Below are 24,499 nucleotides of genomic sequence, written 5' to 3' on the forward strand. Positions count from 1 at the left end.
ATCCATTCAGCCTGGGAAACTTGGGCAGGAAAGCGGAACAAAATGACTTCTGTCCGGTCAGCTGGTGAGTCGTTAAAGGGCCAGAGACAAGTCCGCCCCCTCTGCCTGCTACGACCTGTGTCGTCAGGCGCGTTTCTTCTGGGAACACCCAAAGATTTGGAGAGGAGAGAGGGCTTAGCTATCGTGGAGAAAGCTGCTGGCTTTAGGAGGAGTCACTAACTGAGGGTCAGGAGGGAAATGTGAGGGTCAGCAGCCAGGCCTGTTCTTTTCTCTCCAGTGTTTATTTGAAAAGTGAAGAGGCAGCGACAGACGGCAGAGGAGGGGGAACCACGACCCTGTGTCCGGCCTCTGTTCCACTCCTCCACTCTCTCCCTTCACTCTCTCTCTTTAGCAGCAGCTCATGATGTAGAGAGCTATAAATATGGCAGCTTCCCAAAATGGAGGCCTCCTCTTCCATTCACATTCCTCTGGAGTGAACATTCCTGCACCTCTGTCACAAACAACAGCTCTGTAAACCATTACGTAGTAGCTACTGTCATAACCATAGCTTTAACGATTCAGCTGCAAATCTGATCAAACACATACAACTTGACATTTGTACCCTGAGTGTGTCATGGCACTGTTACACATGTGATATTTGAGGTCAAAGGATTACACACAGAGTGATTTAGTGTTGAAAGAGACATTTACACTGAAAGCATGCTGCTGTAGAAAGAACATACAAATCCATCAATGAAATGTACAATGTTAAATGAAGGCTGTGCGCATCAGCTCACACAAACAGAATGGGAAATGCTACTAAGCTTCTTCAGAAACCACTGTTTAGTAGTCATTTGTCTTTTATATTGCAGCTGTAATACTTTTCAGCTCCAAAATATTGGAGCAGAAGAGCACAGAGTGGCAAAGTGTGCATTACTGATTTAAATGAATGCCCCAGAAGCTGGATTCCCCCATTTCACTCTGCTGTTATAGGAAACAGGGAAATAAAAGTGGAAATAGTATGCCTGAACCCTGGATGCAAATGCATTCATTTACAATTACAATCAGAACATTGTTTTGCTGGAGGTGTGCGATTATTCAAAAACTAATGGGCAACCTCTAGTCAATGAGGCGGAAGCATTTGTCATGGCCTCCAAATGACCGAGTACATTTAACTTCAGTGTAGTAATGCAGTGTGTGTGGTGTAGTAATGCACTGTGTGTAATGTAGTAATACAGTGTGTGTAAAGTGCTGACCATGCAGGCTGTCCTCAGGCAGCTCCACCTCCAGCATCAGGTCATCCTCCTCCAGCTGTGCGTCTGTCAAAGGCTCTAGGTGCTCCAGGATGTCCTACCAACACATTACATCACATTACAACATGACAGAAGAACACATTACAAGCCCATTAGAACCACATTATCACCACAATAAAGTCATTCAATCATGTTACTCCAGGTTTAGAGCATGCCTTACAACCACACTGTGACAAGACAAATTAATAACACAATAATACCTAACATGTCCTATTTGTACACCAATTTTACATGGTGTTATTATGTGTAAGTAAATGTCTGCCACTGACCCCCTGTATCAGGAGCAGAGCTAAGTTAAGTATTTTGAGGATGACTTTGTATTTTTTGCTATTAAAAGACAGCAGCACAGTGTCTGCCTACAGAAGTAATCATGTCTCCCACCAACCATATGGTCGCATCTTACAATTCAGTTATAAAAGACTAACATCTGGGTGTAAAATCTGTTTTAATAACGACATGCAATGTGTGCCTGTTCTTAATGTTTTGTTTATGAAAATATAAATATGCAGGAGAACTGTCTGTATCCGCACTTCTCAGTATGAGTTCAAACAGTACAAGTGATGAAATTCAGCCTTTTTCAATAATATATCATGTTACAGATACCAAGACATTAGTCAATAGAATATACATTTTAAACAGTTTGAAATGCCAACCAAAACATATTTTAAGAGCTTCAAAACCCTGTGCCTGCCTGTAAGCGCTGCCTACCGAATAATTCAAAGCATGCCCATAAGCAGAGGAATGAATCAATAGTTCAAAGCTTTCTTTTTCAAGGCAATTTTGTGCCTCAGAAAACCTAAATTGTCAGTGCTTTGACTAGAAAACACAAGCATTAAATTACTCATTTTTCAGAAGTGTCGTGTGATAATCGCTGGTACTTGAAGGAAGGAAAATATTGAATGCATGCACAATACAAAAAAAAACAAAACAAAAACACAAAATTATGTGAATCTTCTGACTCCCATTTCAAGAGGAATATATTCAATAGTACAGAAGACTCAGATGGTTTCGCATCACAAAAAAGTCTGTGGAGATCTGGCAATGCTGAAAAATCTCCCAAATCAATTTTACTTTTAGTTTGAAAAAGAAGAGATGATATTTTGTTTGATCTGTGCTCAAATCAAGAACTTGAAAAAAGAAAATGAACACAACAGGTTTAAATCTTTAGTGACTTTGAAAATGTAGTGATTGTTGTCGATTCTGTGCACAAAACAGATGCAGTGGATGGAATGGTCTACTAATTGGCCACACAAGTGCAACTGACAATGGAAGTATTGATCATTCTAAACAATTAAACTAAAATAATGCAATGCAAAATCCATCAGGCTGTGTCCATATGAAGGCTTCCATTGAAGATAGCCTTGAGCCAAATTAAAGCACAGGCACTCTGTTTGTGAGGTGATTATCAGACGTGAACCAGAGGATTCTGACATTATTATATACATATGCCTCCAAGGCCTCCATCAATTCCTTCTTTGCATCATGATCAGAATCAGAGGAGCTTAAAGCCAAGGGCAGGTCTTGTGTTTCATAGCGCACACTTGATTCCAGCCGTAACATCTGCTAAATCTTCAAACTGACACGTTCGGATCAAACAATGATTAAAACTTCAGAAATCAGAGTGAAAGTTGGAAAGTGTGCTACTCTTTGACACTTTACCAGCCAGCAAACTTAAATGAGGCTGATAAACTTGCAGAGAAAATAAAAAGTTAATCACACTGGTGTTAATTCTACTCGTGGCTTTCTTAGAGAGTTTGTCTCAGAGATCTCTGGCAGACATGGAGCTTTCAGGGTTTGAATTTCAATTAGGTTCATGGCACAGATTCAGCTGAACGCAGGCTGCTCATTTTCCACTCGGTAAAGACACATACAACTTTGACTTAAGATCAGAAAAAAACAACAGATGTCAGGGGGAAAACGTGGGTATTTGACAACTTAAGAGTAGAGCATTGTATTTCTCTGAGTGATTAGTTAACTGTTTTTAAAGTTACAATAAACAAGCTAAATGTTTCAGTAAAGTTACAACAATAATAAAGATGTCCAGTGAATTGTATACTGTGTGAAATGTAATATTTAAATTCATGAATCTAATTAGTAATTTAAACTTTTGAGATTTAAGTCTTAGTTGTTGCAGTTATCAAGTGTACTCAAAGCTCTGATCGTTTTTTCTTCTTCAGTTCAGTTGTTTAATTTGAACCCGGCTGTTATAGCGCTCACCTGAGGACATGTGTTCACATTCATGAATGCATTAGAGAAAAGAGCTGGATCAAAGTCTGTCCGTGAAAGCTTCAATGGTGAATTACATCAGTCCATGTGTTAGAACATGAAACAAATTATAAATTGTATAGACATGGATCAATAGTAATAAAAAGCTGTGATCAAGAAAGACACTCTGCTTCTCCAATTTAGTTGCCTGGGTTTCAGAACACATGCTTCCAATAATTACAAAAATGTGAGTCTGTTTGAATCTTCCTGAGATCAGATGGGCATGATTGACAGGTATTGTCATTCAGCGACATACATGGTCAGTCCATATCAAAACACATATGACTTAAAAAAATAATTATTTTGAATTTATTATTTACTATTTATATTGTTGCTTTTTAGTTATTATAATATATTGTGATGTGTGAGCTCCTGGGTGCAAAATTTCCCTAGTGGATCAATACATTTAGTTTAAGTCTAATTTGAGGTGAGAGACAGAAAATTATTTTACTACAAGTCCAGAATGAATCTCTTCTCTAAATACAGAGATACCATTCTGAACTTGCCAGCCAACCAACTAAGGGTCTTTGGCTTTGCAAGGATAGACCTGTCAAGGTAATTACTATATTGACTTAAAGTTCAATTATATATTAGATCAAACTATAATTTTCACTATTTACAGTGGATGCTTTTTATTTGCAAAACTAGGAAATAATTGGTTATTTTTTGTCTATATGATGTGATTTAATTCGTAAAGTTTGAATTAATAACTATGACTGTGACACAAACTAAGTACTAAAATTCATCCTGCTGTTTACTTATTGCAGCTCATGATTTTTAACAATATTGTACATTTAGAAAAGTTTCTGTGGTATAAATCTGCTCTTGGGTTGTTTCAATATTTTAGTTTATCATCTATATTCCTTGTATCACGCTTCAAAATTTGTTATTGTGACAGGCCTATGCAAGGATAATTGGGATGCTGTGACGACGTTGCTGCAGTCATAGAAAGCACCCCTCCTATAGAGATGTAGGAAGAGGTTGAACCACAACTTTCTTACAGGCATGACTATTTAACAACCAACTTCCATCCCAATGAACAACTCACACTGATGTTATGTCTTTAAATCCCAAACGGGAAGCCTTGGAGTAAATTAGAGGTCATGCCAAACCTTAAGACCACAATTGCTGACTTGCGAAATTATAATGTGAAACATGACTCAGATGTTCCTCACAACGTGCAGTTCGCTCGTGTACAAAGTCTAAAAAAACAGACAGAAATGTATGTTTACAGCTTTAAAGGTTGCTTCAGTCAGTGTAAAATCAACACAAACAAAAGCTGCTGATGTGTGGACCTTATTTATTCAAGAGCAAAGAGAGAGAGAGAATCGCCAACGTGTTTTGTAAACGGCAGAGCACTCCACAGACAAAAGGTTTAAGCACCTCACTCATTTACACACTAATGAACTGACCTGTCTCCACCTGGAGCCACAAAAGCCTTAAAGTACAAGTAAAAGAAGTAAAGGAGAAAGGCTCAGAGACAGAAACAGATTATAGCATCTCCAGAACAACAGCTAATAGGGAGGAAGTAGCAGATTGAGAAGAGGACACAACAAGATGGAGAGAGATGAGGAAAGTAAAAGAAAAACAAGAAAAAAATATAAAATATAGAAAAGAAAAACATCAATATGAGTCTTGTATCCAAGCCATCTTTTTGTGTAATGTCTTTACTTTTAAATGAGGCAACTTTGACAATGGATAGTGGAAAAATACAGAAACATAATAAACCAAAAATAATGCTGCTTCCAATGCATAAATTAACATTTCAGAAAATCGTCCCTTCACACTATGGTATTAAGAGAGACACGATTACAAATTGTCTACTTAATTATATGGCATTTTAGGCTTTTTGCTGGTGTTATTATCCAAGTTTAGTCAGCATGAAAAAGACATTCACCAAACCAAAACTCCCTCCAGAGCTTTGGGAAGTGTGCACACTGGTGCATTATGGGAATGTTATTTTGCTCTCAGGTAGCCCATTGCTTGATTTTGAACTGCAGTATATGAATGTAGATAGATCCATATATAGTCTGAAAAATATTTGGTACACAAAGTGAGAACTGTAGAAGCAAACATATGCAGCTGTTTAACAGGTACACAGCACCTCCAAGTGGACAGATCATTCTACTGCACCACAACAAATACAATTTCACATATTAATTTGATTTCCCCCTTTGCCAAGTAATCACATTTTGGGCAAGTTTCACTCATTAGGTCTTGCCTGTCCTAGGTACAGTGTTCAGCTTAACTGAACATTCCATAAATTAATGTGTTAAAGTGTTATGTAAAAACAATTTTGTCAATGTAAAGTCATTCCAGGAAAAACAGGAGTAACTATAAGGCTATAAATTGGAAAAGGAGACTGCATCCAATTACCCTAAGTGGGCTCATTTCCGACGATCAAACAGCTCGCTGTAATCTCTCAAAGGCAGATTCCCTATTGAGCCGATACTCTCACGTCCATAATCATTCACCAGCTTTGCCCATTTAAAGCTATTTTCTGTTTGTCTTTGTCCTTATCTGCTTCTTCTTCCTCTGAGAATTGTAAGATATCTTTGTTTAAATTTAGATGTACTTTTTTCCTACAATAAATGATCAATGAAATATCATAAGATTCTTAAAGTGCATAGTCACATACCAGGTCAGCCTAGAACATAAACCATGCCTCTAAGAACAGTGCATGTGCAAGGCTCCTTAAGACATGGCCTTTATGCCTCTTAAATTATGTGCGAATGCTGTTGATGGATGTCACAAACGAGATAAAATGCTAACAAGTTAAACAGTGCTTCAAACCATATTTGTCACTGTAGCTGACAACAATATGAAAAAAAGAAAAATGTACTGAGAACTGTTTGACTTGACATCACATGATGCACAGCAAGGCCAAATATTTTATTATTTCCAATCCAGGGAAGTCATTTTAAGCTCTTTATAAATTTCAGAGTCAAAAGGCCTTGGTACAAACTCCAAATGAGGTAAGTTTCTGACAATACTGAAGCAGGTGCCACAATTTTTCCCGGGCATCATTCTGCACAGGGACAGAAGACCTTGGCTTGACTGGACAAAAGCTGGCAGGAAAAAAACTCAGGAGACATTTCTTTGTTCTGCTCATTTAATCTCTAATCGTAGAAGGAAGGAGGAATTATTAAAAGTGGATTTGATTAATGGACTATGTCTAAAATGCTGTAATGGAGAGCTATCCAGAGGCCTACACTTGGTAATGGCCTCAAAGTAAGATAAATGACCGAGGTCACCTTCTTGGTGAAAAACACTTTTTGTCTAACAAAGTCATTACAGATAAAAATAGAACAGTGAATATTACTTATGACTTTGATATGATGTCTTCAATTTCCAATAAATACACTTAATGCCAGTAATGTGCAACATGATAGCTCTAAATGTAGGATTCATGATTCTACACTTGTGTTTGTAATTTTATAACGTAATTTTTTGTGAGTAAAGAGTGCTGTGAACGTGAAGCTCATTCAGTGACATATGTAAACGACACTCACTAAGCTGTTGAGGTCTGTGTCCTCGTAGCTGTCTCCAGGATGTGATGCTGAGAGTCCGATTGGCTCCAGCCCCTCCTCGTCCCACATGTAGGTTCCTCCGGAGCTGTTGGATGGGGACAGCTCGAGGGAGGACCCTGCTGGAGCATGGCCAGTTTCAGGAGACAGGACCAGAGAGCCACATGACACATCCATTGGGCTAATATCCTTTGGCCCTGTAAAAAATACATCTATGTCAGCCTCATTTTATTGAAGAAATACAGAAGACATTGATAAGTCAGTTTACCTGCCATATCCGGGTGAGGCCAGTCTGCGGTGTTGTCAAGTAACCTCTGAAGGCGGGTTTGGGTATTGTCAGATTTTTCTGTTGTGTCCACATCACTGAGTACATCACCAGAGCTGTCAAAGTCATCGAGGCACTCTTCACTGGTGTCACCTCTGTCCAAAGACGAGGCCGAGGAAAACGACATATCTTCTAAGGTCTCTGCACAGGCTCCATTCTGGCTTTGGCGACATACACCGTTTTTGTCAAGGGAGCTCCCATCACTGTCACTGTGAAAATCTGACTTCTCAGCTTTTTCTGCTGACTCGGTGTCTGATGTTAATGCTATAAGTGCTCTGCGTTCAGGTGCTAAAGGCTGGAGTTTCTCTTTAGCTCGACCTGGTAATAATGGCTGTTTGACTGGTGAGGGACGGGCCAGCCTCTGCCCCACAGATGCAAAATTACTGTTCAGTGATTTGTTAAGCACACAGTTGGGGAGCAGTGGCTTCTTCAGAGAACTGGGTGTGTTTGGTGCAGATGGAGATGAGAGTGTGGGCAGAGAAGAGGCAGTTTGAGAGTTTCTACTGTAGTGAAGTCCCCCTAAACTAATGCTAAGACCACCAGAACCACTAAGATTTCCATTGAGGCCTCCCATCCCTAAACCGACCCTTCCATTGCTCAGCTGGGGTGGTTTAAGCAGACTGCTTCGTGGGGGTCTTAGCTGAGTGTTGGCTAAAGGCTTGGCCAGCTCTACAGCTCGGTTAAAAGAGAAGGAGCGTGTCATGGGTTGGTTGCTGGGAGAGGGGATCTGCTTAAAGTGAGTGAAGCTGTTGGAGCGCACCATGTTGTCCTGTGGCAGACTCTTGAGGCAGTCAGAGGACTGGGAGAGGCTGTCCTGAGAGCTACTTCGAGGAGAGCTGGAACGCAGTTTGGGCCTCACAGGATTGGACTCTTCCACAACAGGAGTGGACCCACTATGACTCAACTTCAAGCTCCCACTGAGTGGACTTTGGCTTATTTTAGTGTCAGTTTTTGGGCTTGTCTTTGTTGCCTGCTTAGGAATAGACTTGGGACTGGAAACAGCAACCATCAAAGGCCCTGACCTCCGCATTTTGGGCGTCCCGGGAGAAGCCTTTTTGATTTCTTTTGTTGGTGCAGCCATTTGAGTCTTTGGCTTCTCCTCGGATGCCCCATCTGTGGTTGGGCTTGTGGTCTTAATGACTTCATCTTTCTTCCACTTGAATGAAAAAGAAGGTGCACGGATTACACCATTTGGGTGTGTTGTCTTTCCATCCTGAGGGGGTGTGGGCTGTGTCAAACCATTAGGCAAGGCACTAGTGCCTCCATTAGATGAGCGGCCACCAAATTTAGGCAATCTGGATACCATGGCAGATCTGAAGGCTGCTGTTGTTTCCATTAGAGGCCCAGAACGACATGGATGTGCTTGGAGCCACGCAAAACTATAAAAAAAGAAAAGAGAGATAAATTTATTATTTCATTTATCGTTTACATATAAAGATTTATATATTTACATAATGCATACTTCTGCTTTAACCCAGGTAGTTTAATTTATCTGCAGTTATGATGCAAATAAACAAATGCATATTGTATCACCAACAAACAAATGTTATTTATCTGTGAAAATATGAAATGTTTATGATTTTTGGAGACAAGTCATGTGGCTGGATTTCTATTTTGAAGCCTTTACATTCCAGGGTAAACCCATGTGTCTGCACTGACCCAATGCATGCAACGGTGCCACAGAACTGTCTCTATTCTAATCTGCCCCAGGAGGACATGACACACACTGAAACAGGTCAGGCTCTGTAGACACCGCAGCTAAAGCCGTTTGCCCGGGGCAGAGGGTGGGAGCTGGGTGGTGCTCATGTGTTTGATGAGGAACAATTAAATTAAAGAGGTTATGTCCTTGTCAATGGCTCAAGAACCTCCCAAGTTTCATGTGAATCCTGGAAAACTAGACCAGCAGAAAGCACCCACTGCTGTTCTCATATGTAGGTCACTTTACACAGATCTGACCTACTGAGTGACACGTTTTAAGCAGTTCAAAGCATTTTACTTCCTCTGAACTGAAATATCAACACTTTTCAGGTACTCTTCTTTCATTACGCAATAACTTACCTTGTGTAATGAAGAAAGAAATCTGAAAATACTCAAAACACAGCTAAAAGTTTTGAACTCAACTGCCATGTACCAACAAAGCCCTGTGTTTCAAACAACAGCATAGATCATCTGCTGGCAAATACCACAAAAAAAGAGAAAAAAGTAGCATCCAAAACTGAGTGACACACATTCGGAGGTAAGCCAGTAACCCACACCGGCCATCTGTCAAACTCGTATCAGAAAACCTGCCCTTCCCCCACAAGTGGAACTGTAAATAAAAATCCCCCATAGTGCCCTTATAGATGTCCTCAGTATAAAGCTGTACTACAGGAAATATTATGAAAATACAGAGCATCTTTTTCTCTGTCCAATCACAGTGAGAAACGACATGTGCCCAGATCTGAGCAGAGGCATAAAAAAGGACATCTGCGAGGTAAGTGCGTCCATTGGTACTCGGACGCAACTTTCACTTTCTAACCCCACAAATGCAGACATCACAGAGCTCCATTCGGGCAGAGTAGAGGCACAAACACAGATAGGATGTGACAGTCAGGGCAATGATCTATTGGGTCAGTGGAACTATGCATGAATGGAAGTGTTCAGATACGCCCAGCAGATCCCCACTCCTGCTGCTTATCCCTACAGCAGCCTGTCCTGGTTTGACAATAGCTGACCTCCCTGTCGTTACAGAGCCTTGGCAACATTTCCCTTTACCCCAGCATGTCACCCCATCCACTGCTATGACTTACTTGAGGTAGGCAAAACTCAAAATAAGAATAAGGTACTTTTTTTTACTACTTTTTAAAAAAGATATTGTTGTGCTTTGGAAAATAGAATAAGTGAGTGACATCGCTAGACAAAAATGAAAGTGTTACAGTGAACTGAAAAAAAACAAAACAACAACAACACAAACCAAACAACACAATACAATTATCTGGCTCTATTCATGCTAAAATAAATCCCAAATTGTCTACATTACAGAATGATGAACCTCTTGCTTCCCATCTTTGTAAAAGTGTCTTTCAGACTGGAGTTGAAATCAATTATATGGGTCAATAACTATATAACCTCTGTTTGACAAGCAGCGCATCATACAGTTGGCTTAAGTCCAAGACACTTTTTACTTGAGGCTTGAGAAAACATTCTCATGTACCCATAAGAGGGAAAAAGAGTCTAATATGGGTTAGGCTTTCAAGATAATTAATATTAGGGTGGAATAAGGTATAGTTAAGATTAAATTGTGTTCAAGGTAACAATATCCGTCTGTCATAACTAGGCCAATGATATGACCACAGCAGCAGTAGGATGTGGCTCTGTCCCTCAGGAGATTAACAGTAGCATTAGAGGAGGCTAATAGAATGAGACAGGGATGAAAGCAACACTGACACTCTGCTAATGTGTATCGAGTGAAAGCCACACTGGCTTGGGTTGCACTGATGTTAAGTGATGCTAATCCAATAAGGTGGGATATACTCACAGAGCTAGATCAAATGACCAGAAAAACAACAGAAGACCAGCTGAACACTGAAGAAGAATGAAGGTGTGGCTCTCTCATGGTTATGTAACAGGTTTGCCATATTAATTAGAAGCATCTTTATGTTTACATTTTGTACATCATAAAATTAAACTTTACCTTCACAGTCTTTGAGCTAATGCTGATTCGGCCAGTCATTCCCATCCAAAAGGCTAAAGTCCATTATCCAATTATTCACTAAGAGGCTACTGGAGTGTGCCAAGTCATTGTACTGTGTGCTCCTCCGTAACGTGAAGTGAGAGGGGCTGAGCAGTAGCAGAGCAAAGAGAGGGTGATCCGTCTGCTGCCCGGCTCCCTGTACACTCAGGCCGAGTGGGTGGGAGAGCAACCTACATGGGTGTGTTTAATATTTGATACAGAGGATTCAGACAGAAAGGCATAGTGGAGATCAAACCAGGGCATGGATCCTACTAAATTACGCCAAACACATCCAAACTAAATAAATATAAGTATAAAGATATAAATATTTATAAATATTTCAACCTAATGTAGCACTGTGTGGAGGTTCTGCCATCTGTTTATCTCCATAGAAATGTTACTGCTTTGTCTAGAATGTTCCACAGTATAGATAAAACCTATCACAAGGAAGACAAACAGGTTACAGTTCTAGACTACATTACAATTCAGATCTGTGGACAGTCGCCCCTATTCACAGAAGGAATTAATGTATTTTTGAGCAATAGAAACAGCCATAATGAACAAATGCTAGATGGATATGTTTAATGTCATACCATGGACATTCCAGGCAAAGCAATAACATCTCCATGGAGGCATGTATGTAGCGGGCCCTCCACCAGAAAAGTTGCACAGTGCACCTTTAATGCAAGATAAAAGCCAGCTATATAATCCTCCCAAAATGTTCCAAGAATGTCTCATTACACATCATTGCAGGTAGTTCAAATTTGCAAATTATCAACATTCCATAGAACAGACTGACTGACTCAAAACCAAACGTCAAAGAATCTTTTGGCAAAAGAAAGTATGGTATATGTCGAAGAAACCTAATTATCTCTAGAGTCGTGCTGCCCAGGACAGTAATTACTATATCTCTTATGCCCTCTGTACAGCTAACAAATATTCCCCACACAGCCCATGGCCTTCTCCTGAACCAAAACAAAACTGTAAAAAGTTTGACATGCCTTTAAAAATCGTACTTTTCCATTCCAAAAGAAAGCCTGCTGAGTGTCAAGAGGAAGCAGCACAAGTGTTGGAGTCAGCAGAGTAAATAGTTACTAGCACACGGATACATGCAGTCTGAGTCTTATCAGTGATGAGTGTGCTGGACAGGCAGTCAGCAGTACAACAGTTCAATAAACAAGTAAAGAAGAGCATCAGTGTTTTCCTACCTATTTTCAGTAACGCTCATACTGTGAAAAGGTGTAAAGACAAGATGGTGCAAAACTAGCAGATTGATGCATACTGTATTACTCAGCCAGTTATAGCCTTGTTTTAATGTTTTTTTCCCTGTGCAATAAATAGACAATATCCAGCTTCCCTTTCCTTCATTCCATTAATCTTTTAGTAATTCCCCCTTAGCCTCAATATGTGATAATTAGCCTTAGCCCTGGTTCAATTACAAGAGCCTTCAGATCAGTATCACTCAATGTGTAGGCACATGTATCTCAATCTCACATTATGAAAAGGTCAGATAGAACAATTATCTTGGCAAATAAACCTTGCAATGCAAATTTTATAATGGTACAGAGCACTGCAGACTGAACTTTGAAACACATAAATATTCTTACATCTCTCGGTTTCACTTTGCATAAAGTGGAACATGTCAGGTGGGTTTGACAAATGAAGTGTTTGAGAGAAGTAATGCCTATAATATACTGTGCATTTTTCCTTTTTAACGTAATGTAAAAGCAGCCACCCTCATGACTCAAGGCCATATGCTCTGAGACACAAAGGAAAACATTCTCCATTCAGAAAAAATCATAACTCAGACTTAGCAGAATTAAGACTGTCACACGGTGGAGGCTATAGGACGTCACATGACAGCAGGCACGATTATGGATTACAAAGTTTTATGGGCGGTGCCTCATACAGCCTGGTACAGCACAGAATTACAGTACAAACGAAGTACGTGTATGGAATACAGTACAAATGTTAATTACTTGAGACACTGGTACAAGTTCAAACTAAAATTGTACTTCATAATTGGACATGTCAGGAAACAGACAATCCTCATTACCAAACTGTGGACAACTGCAGACCTTGAACAGAACCATGACACGAAAAGCATTGAGACACACCTGCTGTAAGCCCAGCTGTAGACTGCTTATTAGCCCTCATGTGTCAACACTAGATTAATGCCCAACACAAAAGACTCCATCACTTTAGTGAAGTTTATCTGTACAGAAAGAAGTTTATTAAACCAGTTCCCCCAAAAGCAGAGTAGATGTAGATAAACATGATACCTGAGTGTATGTAATATATCTAGATATGTTGCTATTCCCATCTCTCCTGGTGTAACCATGCAAACCAATGCACTGATAAGCATGGCTAAGAATAGCTCAAATGATAGGCCACATACAGAGAGACGGAGGCTATCTATGAGGCAAGGAGGCAAGGAGGATCAGTGAAAGTCAATGCCGTGCCAGATCCTCAAGGTTAACAGTGGCATTTAAATTACATTATGGAAAGTGGTTTGGCTTATTACATTGCCGTTCAATGTAAAAAAAGGAGAAAAAAAAATTGCTTACCGTAAACAAAACTTTCTTACCAAATTTTACTTACCATTTTATCAACATTATTTCTGGCAATTATTTCAGACAAATGGCACTTTAATTGCATCTTCATGATATTTAATATGTCATATCAATTAACATGGAGAAACGTTGGTGGCACTTGCGACCTTAGTTATGTCTAGAATGCACTCATCGGTAGCCATGAAAAGTGTAGTATGTATCCTTCCACATGAGTAGGTACTGAAGAATGCTGACACTGACGGGGCACACAGTCTGCTAAAGTGCATGCGGAGGTGCAGATTGGGGGGTCTTAAGCGTGAAGGCACACCGCAGAGACCCTCAGCTGTTGTTGAAGGGATCAGATAGTAAACACACCCATAGCCAAGGTGACGCGACAGGACCCTTGCCAACAGGTGCCGGAGGAACACACACATAGACTTGTGCTACAGTCTACGAGTTCACAGCCACACCCAAACCATTACAGCAGCCACCATCTCACTTACACGTACTAGTAATCTGTCATGCCTTATCCTAATGGGCACCGCTGTGTTGATCCCACGGCACTGTCTGGCTTCTTGTGTGGACAGCCGAAAATGGCACCAACTCAGACGCACATTTGGTGTCAGAACTAGACTAGACACTTTCGTCATAGTATATAAATGTAGGAGCTGGATGCAAGAGGAAAAAATACAGGTTAAAATTAAACTAAACTATGCTTGGAACAAACCACGAGCTAAATTGAACACTGTGAGATCTTAATTTCCACTTAATCCTTATAGCTGGACAACAAGCTTTACTAAGAAAATTGAGGGATTGTGCATCATGAGTTTATTAAATCCACAATATTGAAAATCATGGTAGGGGGCTGTTATCTAACAAATTGCATTTTCTGATTACGTAAAGCCTTGGTTGAATCATTTATGCCACTTGACGTTATTACTCTAGAGGGGATGTTGTGACGTTACAACATGGCTCCTTCTTCAGCCTCTGGGCAGCAGGAGGCAGAGTGCAATGCAAGCTGGTGTAACAGAGTAGTAGCCTAGTAGGTCGCGTATGGCGTTCGTAGCATCGTAGCAAACACAGGTCGACGTGAAAAATACGTAACTTTACTCTGAATGTGCACGTGTATAATGTAGTACTTATAGACGCAGATAAGCTACAGCTGCTGACATACTTTACTGTCACGGGAAGATTACTGTACCGTGCTTCTTTGTATCTTGTAGTTGAGAGACCAGTTTTACGTTGTCAAAGGCATATTTCTCGACGTTCAAGGTGACGGCAGCGTGACCTAAAGCAAAACACCAAAATACACTAACATTAGACATTTTGTTGCTAACTATTTTGAATGGCATGCACTCGACTCGCGCTTGTATCGGCTTGAGCTACAAGAAATCATTCCCGCCAGTTGTTACGGCAAGTCAGCGGTCGAAAGTAAACTCTAAATACGTTTTACATATATTTCACGGCAGTGTTTCTCATTATGCAAAGCTCCAATGATATATACTTTAAACATGCAGGGACTTCAACGTTAGTTAAGTTCAATAACACGAGCCGCTACTTACTGTGGTCATATAAACATCGTGAAAAGTGATGATGGAAACCTTACCGAAACAACAGCTTGACAGTTTGGCGTTGACAAAAAGCGACTCGGAAGACTAAACCTGAAGTAAACACGTAGAAGTCTCAGCTAACATCTGCCATTTTAGGGTCAAAGCTCTGTACACAACACAAGAAGCAATCACGGTAGCGCCTGACTGGACCGAGCTGCAGATCATTCCAACATCCTCCTCTCCTGTCGGGTCTCAGCGGAGGGGCGGGGCTTGGAAATGTCATCACCTGCTTACTGCGTACTGTAAAGTCCATGGACGGTAGGGCCCATAGAAAGTACGGCCCTAGACTCTATGACCCATAGACTGTACGACCTATAGACAGTCTGTGGTGCGGTGTGATGATGCCATGCAAAAACACAAGAAAGAAAGGTGGCCTAGGTGCTTTGAAAAAAAAAAAAAAAAAAGAAAAAAAAAGTAAAGTAATTCATGGTGTAAGTAGGATAGGAGCTACTTTTAGCTTTTGTGGTTGAATATACCTATTAACATAGCCTATATCTTACCAAAATTTTATTATTATTATTATTATTATTATTATTATAAGAAGAAACAAGAAGTTATTGCCTGGCAAAATCCAGTGCTATCTCTCTTCGTAAACTAGGCTATTGAAGATGTGTGTATTCTGGATACAGGCAATTGTAGCCTTTAGTCTACAAATGGGCACATGCAACGTGCCCTCCACATAAATAATACCCTGTTATCTTATGCCTCATGCCTATTCTGTGTTTAAATGACTGGGCTTAAATGTTGGGATTGGGTTAAGAACATCAAATTAAATTTGCATTATGTAGGCCTACATCTACAATGTATTTCCCATTACAAACAAAAATAGCCCCACCCTTTGAGATGATTTGCCAAAACTGAAAGTCTCATAATTTCTAATAGACGTATATTTGAGTGTTGCGCCCTCTAGTCGTCTCGCTGTGTAAATGCACGTTCATCGTCCAAGCAAGAAATTGATGGGAATGTACTAAAGACGTGTTCTCATGAGAGGCTGACTTATTTTTCTTTTCACAATTTGAACTTAGATAGCCTTGAGATGAACAAGTAGCTTAAAAAAAAAAAGTTTCATTCAGGCAGTGTTATGTTGCACACTTAAAAAAAACAACATTTCGTTAAAAAATGTGTATACTTTTTACTTACTGTTATTCATCACATTAACCACTAGAGTGCAGTCTGCTCCCAATATTTAATTTCAATTAATGACATTGCAAATGTAAACACAGATGAATTATATAGCTTATACTGGCCATGATGTGTATCGGTATAAGGGATAGGCTATAAGATTAAAGGTTCTAAGGAAAGGAATGTTTAAAATTCCTATGTCCCCCTTTGGGCTGTAAATCTTTCTGTGGAGTAGTGCCAGCTTAAATTAAAACCACGTCCACTCTCAAAACCTACCTTTCTCTCTCGCTCTCTCTCTCTCTCTCTCACTTACAGTTATCTCAGTGTCCTATAGTGTGCGCCGACGCAAACAATTCTACTATTTTAATAAGCAGAGAGCAGAGCAACTTTTCAAAACTATTTCAAAATGGATTGAAGACTGCTGAGGGGACTCTCAAACTCTTACAGACACTGCAGAGGAGGAAAAACATCAGAGCGCTGCTAGAATGGAGATAAAGAAAGAGAATATTCAAAATTCAAGGCAGACAGGGTAAGATGTGGCTTTGTTCATGCTCTTGTTGTGAGAGGGAGAATGACTTGTTAGACAGTAATCACTTCCTCCAGTGAAAGCTAAATGTCCTTTCAATGTAACTCTACTCCCCATTTCCTCTGTGATTGAAAATAATTGTGTTTTTGAGACGGAGGGAGATTCACTGTTTCCTGCTACAACATCAGACTCACTGCCAGTCAGTAAAGAGAATCAGCAAGGGAGACATTGATTTATTATTGATCAAAATAATAGTCATTCATTTAGTTTGCATTCACTATAATCCATGTTATTATTTCTTGCAGCTCTACGGACATTTCATCCAGAGGCCTGAGTTTAACCTTTGTATTTCTTCTGTTATTTACAGGCACAGTTGTGGTAAGTTATATCCATTATTAATGTAGTTATACTTTGTTGTGAATTATATGGGAATATGTTGTTTGTGTAAATGGTATTAGGTAAAGGGGTTATATAGTACGTACACTCATATGGAAATGTTTCAAGGCAGATGTTTCCCTGGCGTTGACTACAAAGATTCTGAATATAAGTCTTGGATTATGGTGCATACCACTGGATTTTTTTCCACAGTAAATGCTTCAATAACCAATTCACTGGGGTAAACTTAAACACTATAGTGCAGGTTTACGGCTTTTGTCTTCCTCCAACTATGTCCCCTTGAGAACAGGTTGACCACATATGGGACAATATTTTTTCTTGATAGGGAAAGATCAAAGGAAAAGTTCACAGTGAGGGTTGTGACATGAGGAACATGATCAGACCTTGTTAAACTGTGACATGTCTGGAGCAGGGAGGAAGAGGCCAGCGCAGACAGAGACAAGCAGAAGAGACCCTAAGACCTTATATTGGCAGAGTACAGCCAGGTAAGACATTCTCTATTAGGTACAGGGCACCTTCTGTTCACCAGCATAGTCTAGTTCATTTTTTTCACAGGAAAGCTGGAAAATGTGGTGGTCAGTCATAAACAGACAGACACTGGTAGTGATCTATTACACAATGTAATTTATAGAATGCAATAGATGTTGCACAATGTGTATCTTGTGCCTCTCTCAAGATTGGGCAATTAAAATTGTTAATTCTTTAGTATATAATATAATGTATAATAATATATAATAATATATATTGGTATATGGTATATAATATTATAATTGCCCGGTTAAGTTCATTTAGTTTTAGGCATACATTTCAGAAAATGATCAATTTATGAATGTATAATTTTTTAGAAAAGCTTTGTGAGCTTCTTAAATGCCACACTCCAGTGGGGTCTTGGTGCCAGGTGGTAAAAGACAAAGGTGTCCTTGTGCCAAAATGCATTTGCCCAAAGACCTGTTCAAGGTAAGAAATATTATATACTTTTTTGGTTGGTTTTTTTGTCTGTGTAATGTATAATGATCAGTGTGCTCTTACTCTTGTTTAAAGGCAGAGGGCGCAAGTGTGCAGCGTTGTGGGCAAGACGTACTGGAACAAGTGTTTATTGCATAAAGAATCTTGTAGAAAGAGGCGGCGCACGGGACTGGCTCACGCAGGACCCTGCATGGGTACAGACGTGAAACACATATTACACATTATTTCCACTCTGCACTAGTGAGTAATGCTGTCCCTCTTGACCAAGTTCCCAGGGCTAATTGCACCCAGGAGGAGTTAGGCCAGTTTCCATACCGCCTTCTGGACTGGTTTCTGCTGCTGAGCCGAATGGGAGAGTCCTACGCACCTGACGCACCAACACAGAGCTGTCTCAGTCACGCGCAGAGGATACAGCTCGCACAGGTGTGGGCAAATGTGACGGCCTATTCATTGTTACAAAGTAAAAGAAGATTCAAGAACTCTCTGAAAACTTTAAGAAAGACAAAATACAGGCACAACTAAAATATGCACATCAGACAATAAACCTGAAACTATAGATCAAAGTAATGCAAATAAAATCAATAACCATCACAGAACTGCCAGAGAAGAATACACCAAGGGATCATTCGGCCTGTGTGTAATTTAATGCTCGTCATAAAGTTGTTTGGGGCACTGAACCACATAATGGCACTTGTATACCAACTGTGCCATTGTTCAAGAAATCAATGTTAACATGCTGCACAAATGGCAAGTTCTTATGTTGCCTGTGGGGTGGTCATCCAGAGACCAGGACGATGGCTTTCAAGAACAGCTTGTATAAATAGGTTTTGGTCAATATGCACTAAATTATTCAATGAGAGGCTGAATAAAGAAGTAACTTAATATGGTCCATTGAGTCACCCCTACCCCACAATCTACAATAATGATAATATTGAACCATAAAGATGATGTCACACATGCTGATGTACATATCATCTAAGATACATGCTTTGAGACATCCTTTACACAACTACTAAACTGTGTTAGTAGTTGTAAAAGTGCAAAAAGTTAGAACATGACAAATCTAAGATGGCTAACCAGTTTTGAGTGAGATTGTGCCTATTCTTCTGTAGTTACTTAGTTATTTCAAACCTGCATATACAAGTCACATAACAACATAACAATACAAATGCAGCTAAAACCATACATGGTTTGAAAAGGGGATGGATGAAGCAATGCTTTTACAATTCCAGTCCCCTCCTTCGACTACATTCTGACTTTCTCATTCTGTTTTCCTACTCTGCTCTGTCAATAGAGCCTCATGGCTTTGTGTTTTACCTTGTTCATTTGCATTACTCCAATCACAGTAATTTAGTAGTAAGTATAAAGAAAGTAATTAGGTTCCCTTATTGCAATGATATGCACGAATCTCAAAAGTTGTCATCTTATCATAGTAGTACATTCATTTTCCTTGTCCCATTAGATTTTCAAGAAAATTCTCTCGGTGTCCTTGTATGTCATGTATCTGATGTATTTCCGTTCTCTTTTCTTAGCAAAGATTTGCCTTACTGGATCGGAACGCAGATGGAAAGTTGAGCCGCAGAGACCTGAAGAAGCTGCATTATAAAAGGATGCCTCTGGAGCACTGCGCTACATCATTTTTTCAGTCAGTCCCTCTGATGTTACCCACAACAACCTTTGGGGTTTCTACATATTTTTTCTGAAGTTGTATAGATTTAAAATTAGCTTCTGCAAATTAGCAATATCAAACATAGAGCATCGTCTGCAATATGCTTCGTTTCTGGATAATTACTGATACATCAAGGGTTAAAAATGTCACAAAGCGCCTCCGCTCTGTGACTAAGTTGCACCTCCCACCATGCTGTTCCCTCTGCATGCCATCTATCCATTCATCCCTCGTGCCAATACCCATTTCCTGTTCTCCTCCTCTCCAAGCGAATGACCACCTCTCCATCACCATCTCCGTAATGCTCCCCACTTTACTGCAAACTAATCCAACTCTTTCTTGTTGTTTTTTTCATGATTAAGTGATGTCTCATCTACAAATCCCCACAGATCTGTGCCAGCTTGCATTGATAGGTTTAGTAAGAGTAAATCTGGCTGTGTCAATGTCAAGCTATTCCCAGCAATGATAATGTTTATAACCCACTGTGCCTCCCGCTGCTGTGGATTAACACAGATTGAAGGAGTATCCTTCAGAGATTGTAGCGCAGGTAAAGTCAAAGACAATGACTGTGCATGACTATTAGTTTTTCTATACTTAGACACATGCAGATATGAATTGGCTATTGTAAAACAGGTAGTTTGTTAAATAATAGACTGCCATATGTTGTTGCAGATCATGTGACAGAGACAGGAACAGGAAGGTGACCCTGAGAGAATGGACCATTTGCCTGGTGGATAACTCTGAAGCCTGGTTCTACCACTTTATGTGTACGTCCCATGTCAATACATGCAGTATAGTACAGTAAATACTATGTAGAGAAAGTACAAGATACAGCAAAGTACACTGAGCATTGAATTATAGTGTAGAATGTGTTTCATTAGTGCTAGATGTAATTTATGGCCTTCACAGTTTGAACCAAACTCTACTAACTGAATAAATCATTATAGAGTCCCAAAAGTTTTGAAATCAGATAAATTATTAAAAGTGTACCATATTTTGATAGTAACTGAGATCTCTGCAGAAGAACAGAACCCCACATGTCATAAAGTACAGGGGAGATGCACATTCATTCAGTGTGATTAATGACGTGAATATTTCTCCTCTGCTCTCTTCACAGCTATCAAAATGGGTTCTCACAAGTTGTGTCCTACACGCATTGATGATGACCTTTAATGCATTTTATATTTTCTATCCACCATCAAATCTTTAACAGGAAGACTGTTCCAGGTTGTACAAATGAAATATTAAGATAAGAACATTGCATGTCTTAAGTAACCATTTGAGCGAGGTAGACTATAGTGCTGGCAAAGAATAATGTGATTCAGAGGGAATTATAAAGTGGATGGGTAATAAAGATAAGGAATATAAGACAATGCTTGGGGTGCAAAGAGAGAAGACGTAATACAGACATAATAACAGAGAGCAGATAGGAAAGCTGAAGTACAAAGTTAGTTTGAGAATAGTGACAGAACATGGTGCACTTTAAATGTGAATTGAGCGTAATAAAAAATGGATAAGAAATGAAGCATAGACAGAGCAGACAGAGAAAGGATGAATGCTAAAAAAGAACGAGGCAGGATGATTTTGACACTGTTTTGAAACCGTTACTTCTGTAAAAAGCATCTAGCAGCATGATACAGTTGATAGCATTTGAAACATTTGACCTTTATCAAGGTCAAAACGCTTGCATGATGCAAGCTTAATGACTTTTTGTCTGTATGAACCATTCATAATGCATGCTGCTCTCAGAACTCTTCTTGCGTCTTGTTTATTTGCTTGGGGAAAGTCCACAAGAGACTAGCAATGTATGCTTTGAGCTGGTGCTGAAAGATCAATAGGAAGATGTGTGGCCTGGGGTGGCTTCTTTGGTATGACGGGATTCTCTGGACTAATTAGTCTTCAAATTTACCCCGCCTGAAGTAAGAGGAGGGTCAGATAAAGGGGCATTAAAAAATGGATGAAGAAAAGAGACACCCACATTCAGTGTAAGATTATGCATTAGATACTAGTGTTATAAGCACCCATAAACAATTGAGAAACTCTAAAAGAGTTTATGTGAAAAAATTGTAGAAATGCAGAGTCAACATAAGCAGAAGAGCAAGATTGTGATGTTTTTCTATAGTGTTTACTCCTAAACAACCACTAACATTAAACATCTCCTCAATCTCAATCTCTCTTTTCTAGAGACTGTTCAAATAGAAATAACATGTGTAGCCAAGGCCACCCTTGAAGGTCCAAAGCCTAGAGCTTCTCAGCTTTGTGTCTTCTCCCCCTTCCCTCTTATTACTCCACTCCTTCCATCCCCCATACAAACAAACACAGTTGTAGATTGATCCACCTAATCCCGCTTCCTGTCACATACAGCTCTCCACACTGCAGACCTACTGTCCCCTCATGCCACTTGCTATTTGGGTATTACTAGAACCAGTCCTCCATTTTCTGTGTGCTGATCTCATCTCTGATAGTACTCTCACACTTCCACTCTCCCAAGGGATTCTGGGAGCCCAGGAGCAGATGGACGCATAGTGATGACACATTGTTAAAATAAACATTCTAGTTAACCCGTTGACAGCTATCACGCCCTTCTCCTCGTCCCCTGTCCTCTTGCATTACTTCCAATTACACTCTAGTCATTCTGGTTCAATCTATCTTCCACAGCTATGTCCGCGTGGGCTTTTACACAATGTAGAAATCGAGAAATTGTGGCCCTGAAAGCGTGGAGTCAGGGACCTCAGACCCTCAAACATGATATTTAATACATGGCTGTCATAAAGACAAGCCAATGAATTATGCATGACTCATAAGCAGACATCAATAATAGATGAAAAGACTAGTTATGCAGTTTCTTTTCATGCAATTATGACAAATGAAGTGTTTTCATCTGTGTGGATGGACGGCTAAATGTAGCTGGGCAGACGATTATATGGGTACATTATTAAAGGCTACGTGCAAGAGGGTGCTGTCACATCAAAAGAAATATTCAGGCCACTCATGATGGAAGTGGAAAAGAGGATGGAGAGATGTGTGTTTGTCACCCAAGCGTATGCATTGATTCCAGGTCTGGCAGATGTCACACAGATGTCCACTGCAAACTGGCTACTGCTCATAGAAAGACTCAGTGTCTTTGAAAAGTTGCAAGTTGACAGCTCCTACTGTTAGTTGTACATGCATTAGTAATCTGTGTAAGGTTAATCACCATCCATCTTCAAAAGCAACCGGCGTATCGCACACTGCCAGATTGCAGAATTTCAGAACTTCTTAGGAACTGTAAAGTGGGCCAGCGAATTGAGAGAGGAGAACTGGTCGCTTTGAAAAGATAGAAGGGTGCTTGATGAAAAAGAAGATGGCCACTAAAGTGATACATTTATTAATAGCTATCAGGCATCAGATTGCTTGTCTATAAAATTATGTTGAAGGCAGAGAGAAAATACTGAAGAGGACTCATTTTAGTATGCGGATAGACAATATTCCCAGTGGGAGGAGTAGATCCCATTCAGGGGCACCTCAATAGCCCTAGTCTGAAGTACCTGGTGAATGAGTGGGGAAAGGCCCCACGGCAGAATGGACAGGTGGAGTTAGCATACAATAAAGCAGCCCCCTTTGGCAGGTTTCCTCTCACTAATGATATTGATTAAAAGGTGGAGGAAGGAGAGCTCCATCCATGAGGCCCTCCATTGTGTGGAGATGAGTGGGTGGGGCTTAGAAGTCCAGAATATGAAAGTCCCTCGAGTCCTTCAAGATCTGTACTTGACCTTTGAGAGGTGCACATAAAGCCGTTAATACAAGTGTCGTGTGAGGAGCAGCCGTGAATGACAGCCTTGGATCAGTTATTGCCACTTCATCACATTGTCTCCAGCCAACGTCATTCAGTCAGGGCTAGAGGTTTACAATTAGTCCTGATGCAAGATCTGAGAGAGAAATAAAATAAAAATTTAACACACAAGCAAACAACAACAAATTATTCTGGCTGTTGCACTTTTTATCAGAGGTCATTTCGGCTCAATAACATAACTTTAATGCTTAAGTCAGTATGTGATAAGCGTATAATAATAGAACAATTCAGTGTCCTAATTTTACAGTTTTTCGTATCGTAACGTTTTTGATGCATGTGCAATGGGACCATACTAGATAAAAAATGTATATAATGGTGAAGTACAGATATCTTGTACATTAATAAAATATACAAAACATACTTTAGCACAAACTGCTGTGTACATCTATTTTTTATCAGAGCAAGCAAGTACTCCCAATATTAACATAAATCAATTCATTATTTGAAAGCCCATTGCTCTATTTGAACATTTCGAGCTGTGACTGAACAAGAGATAAGCTCCCAAAGACGATGTAACCTCCAAAACGCTGCCTGCTGCTTGTGTTAATGCAGATGTTATCAGACCGGCCCGCAGAATGGTTAATGCGTTTAACTTTTACACCGCCTCCCTTCTCCCCTTGAACGCTCTCCTCACCGCCACCCCCAGTCGGTGACCTCACTGGCAGCCCACTCACTGCCTCTCTCTCAGATAGCACATACAGATACACA

The 24,499-nt window shown here is 40.0% G+C and overlaps 2 protein-coding genes across 4 annotated transcripts in view; one reads left to right on the top strand and one right to left on the bottom strand.

The window, feature by feature from the left end:
• ccser2a (coiled-coil serine-rich protein 2a) overlaps nt 1-15,465 on the bottom strand; it is a 30,434-nt gene extending 14,969 nt beyond the window's left edge. For 2 of the 3 annotated variants that reach the window (XM_055162732.1, XM_055162734.1), the window contains exons 1-5: nt 15,280-15,465; nt 14,875-14,961; nt 7,353-8,788; nt 7,070-7,281; nt 1,236-1,329 (exon numbers count right to left, since the gene is read on the bottom strand). In XM_055162732.1, coding sequence (XP_055018707.1) covers nt 1,236-1,329; nt 7,070-7,281; nt 7,353-8,745 — 1,699 coding nt within the window. In that variant the 5' untranslated portion in view covers nt 8,746-8,788; nt 14,875-14,961; nt 15,280-15,465. The remainder of the gene's footprint in view (nt 1-1,235; nt 1,330-7,069; nt 7,282-7,352; nt 8,789-14,874; nt 14,962-15,279) is intronic. The other variant, XM_055162733.1, reaches the window with a different exon arrangement.
• sparcl2 (SPARC-like 2) lies at nt 9,838-21,132 on the top strand. Its single transcript, XM_055162440.1, has 8 exons — nt 9,838-9,882; nt 17,740-17,812; nt 18,173-18,284; nt 18,369-18,487; nt 18,562-18,716; nt 19,826-19,938; nt 20,632-20,726; nt 21,077-21,132. Exons 1-8 carry the CDS (start codon nt 9,838-9,840, stop codon nt 21,130-21,132), a joined length of 768 nt encoding a protein of 255 aa, XP_055018415.1.
• Nucleotides 21,133-24,499: the final 3,367 nt, after the last annotated feature.

Source organism: Boleophthalmus pectinirostris, unplaced genomic scaffold (assembly GCF_026225935.1).
Source record: "Boleophthalmus pectinirostris isolate CB_2022bp ecotype Guang Dong unplaced genomic scaffold, ASM2622593v1 HiC_scaffold_5, whole genome shotgun sequence".
NCBI classification, from domain to species: Eukaryota; Metazoa; Chordata; class Actinopteri; order Gobiiformes; family Gobiidae; genus Boleophthalmus; species Boleophthalmus pectinirostris.

Bases quoted from the DNA above. Each gene is read 5' to 3' on its own strand.
- sparcl2 (XM_055162440.1), top strand. From the start codon at position 9,838: ATGTGCCCAGATCTGAGCAGAGGCATAAAAAAGGACATCTGCGAG. The intron at 9,883-17,739 runs GTAAGTGCGTCC...TGTCTGGAGCAG, and splicing joins TAAAAAAGGACATCTGCGAG to GGAGGAAGAGGCCAGCGCAG. The intron at 18,717-19,825 runs GTGTGGGCAAAT...CTCTTTTCTTAG, and splicing joins AGAGGATACAGCTCGCACAG to CAAAGATTTGCCTTACTGGA.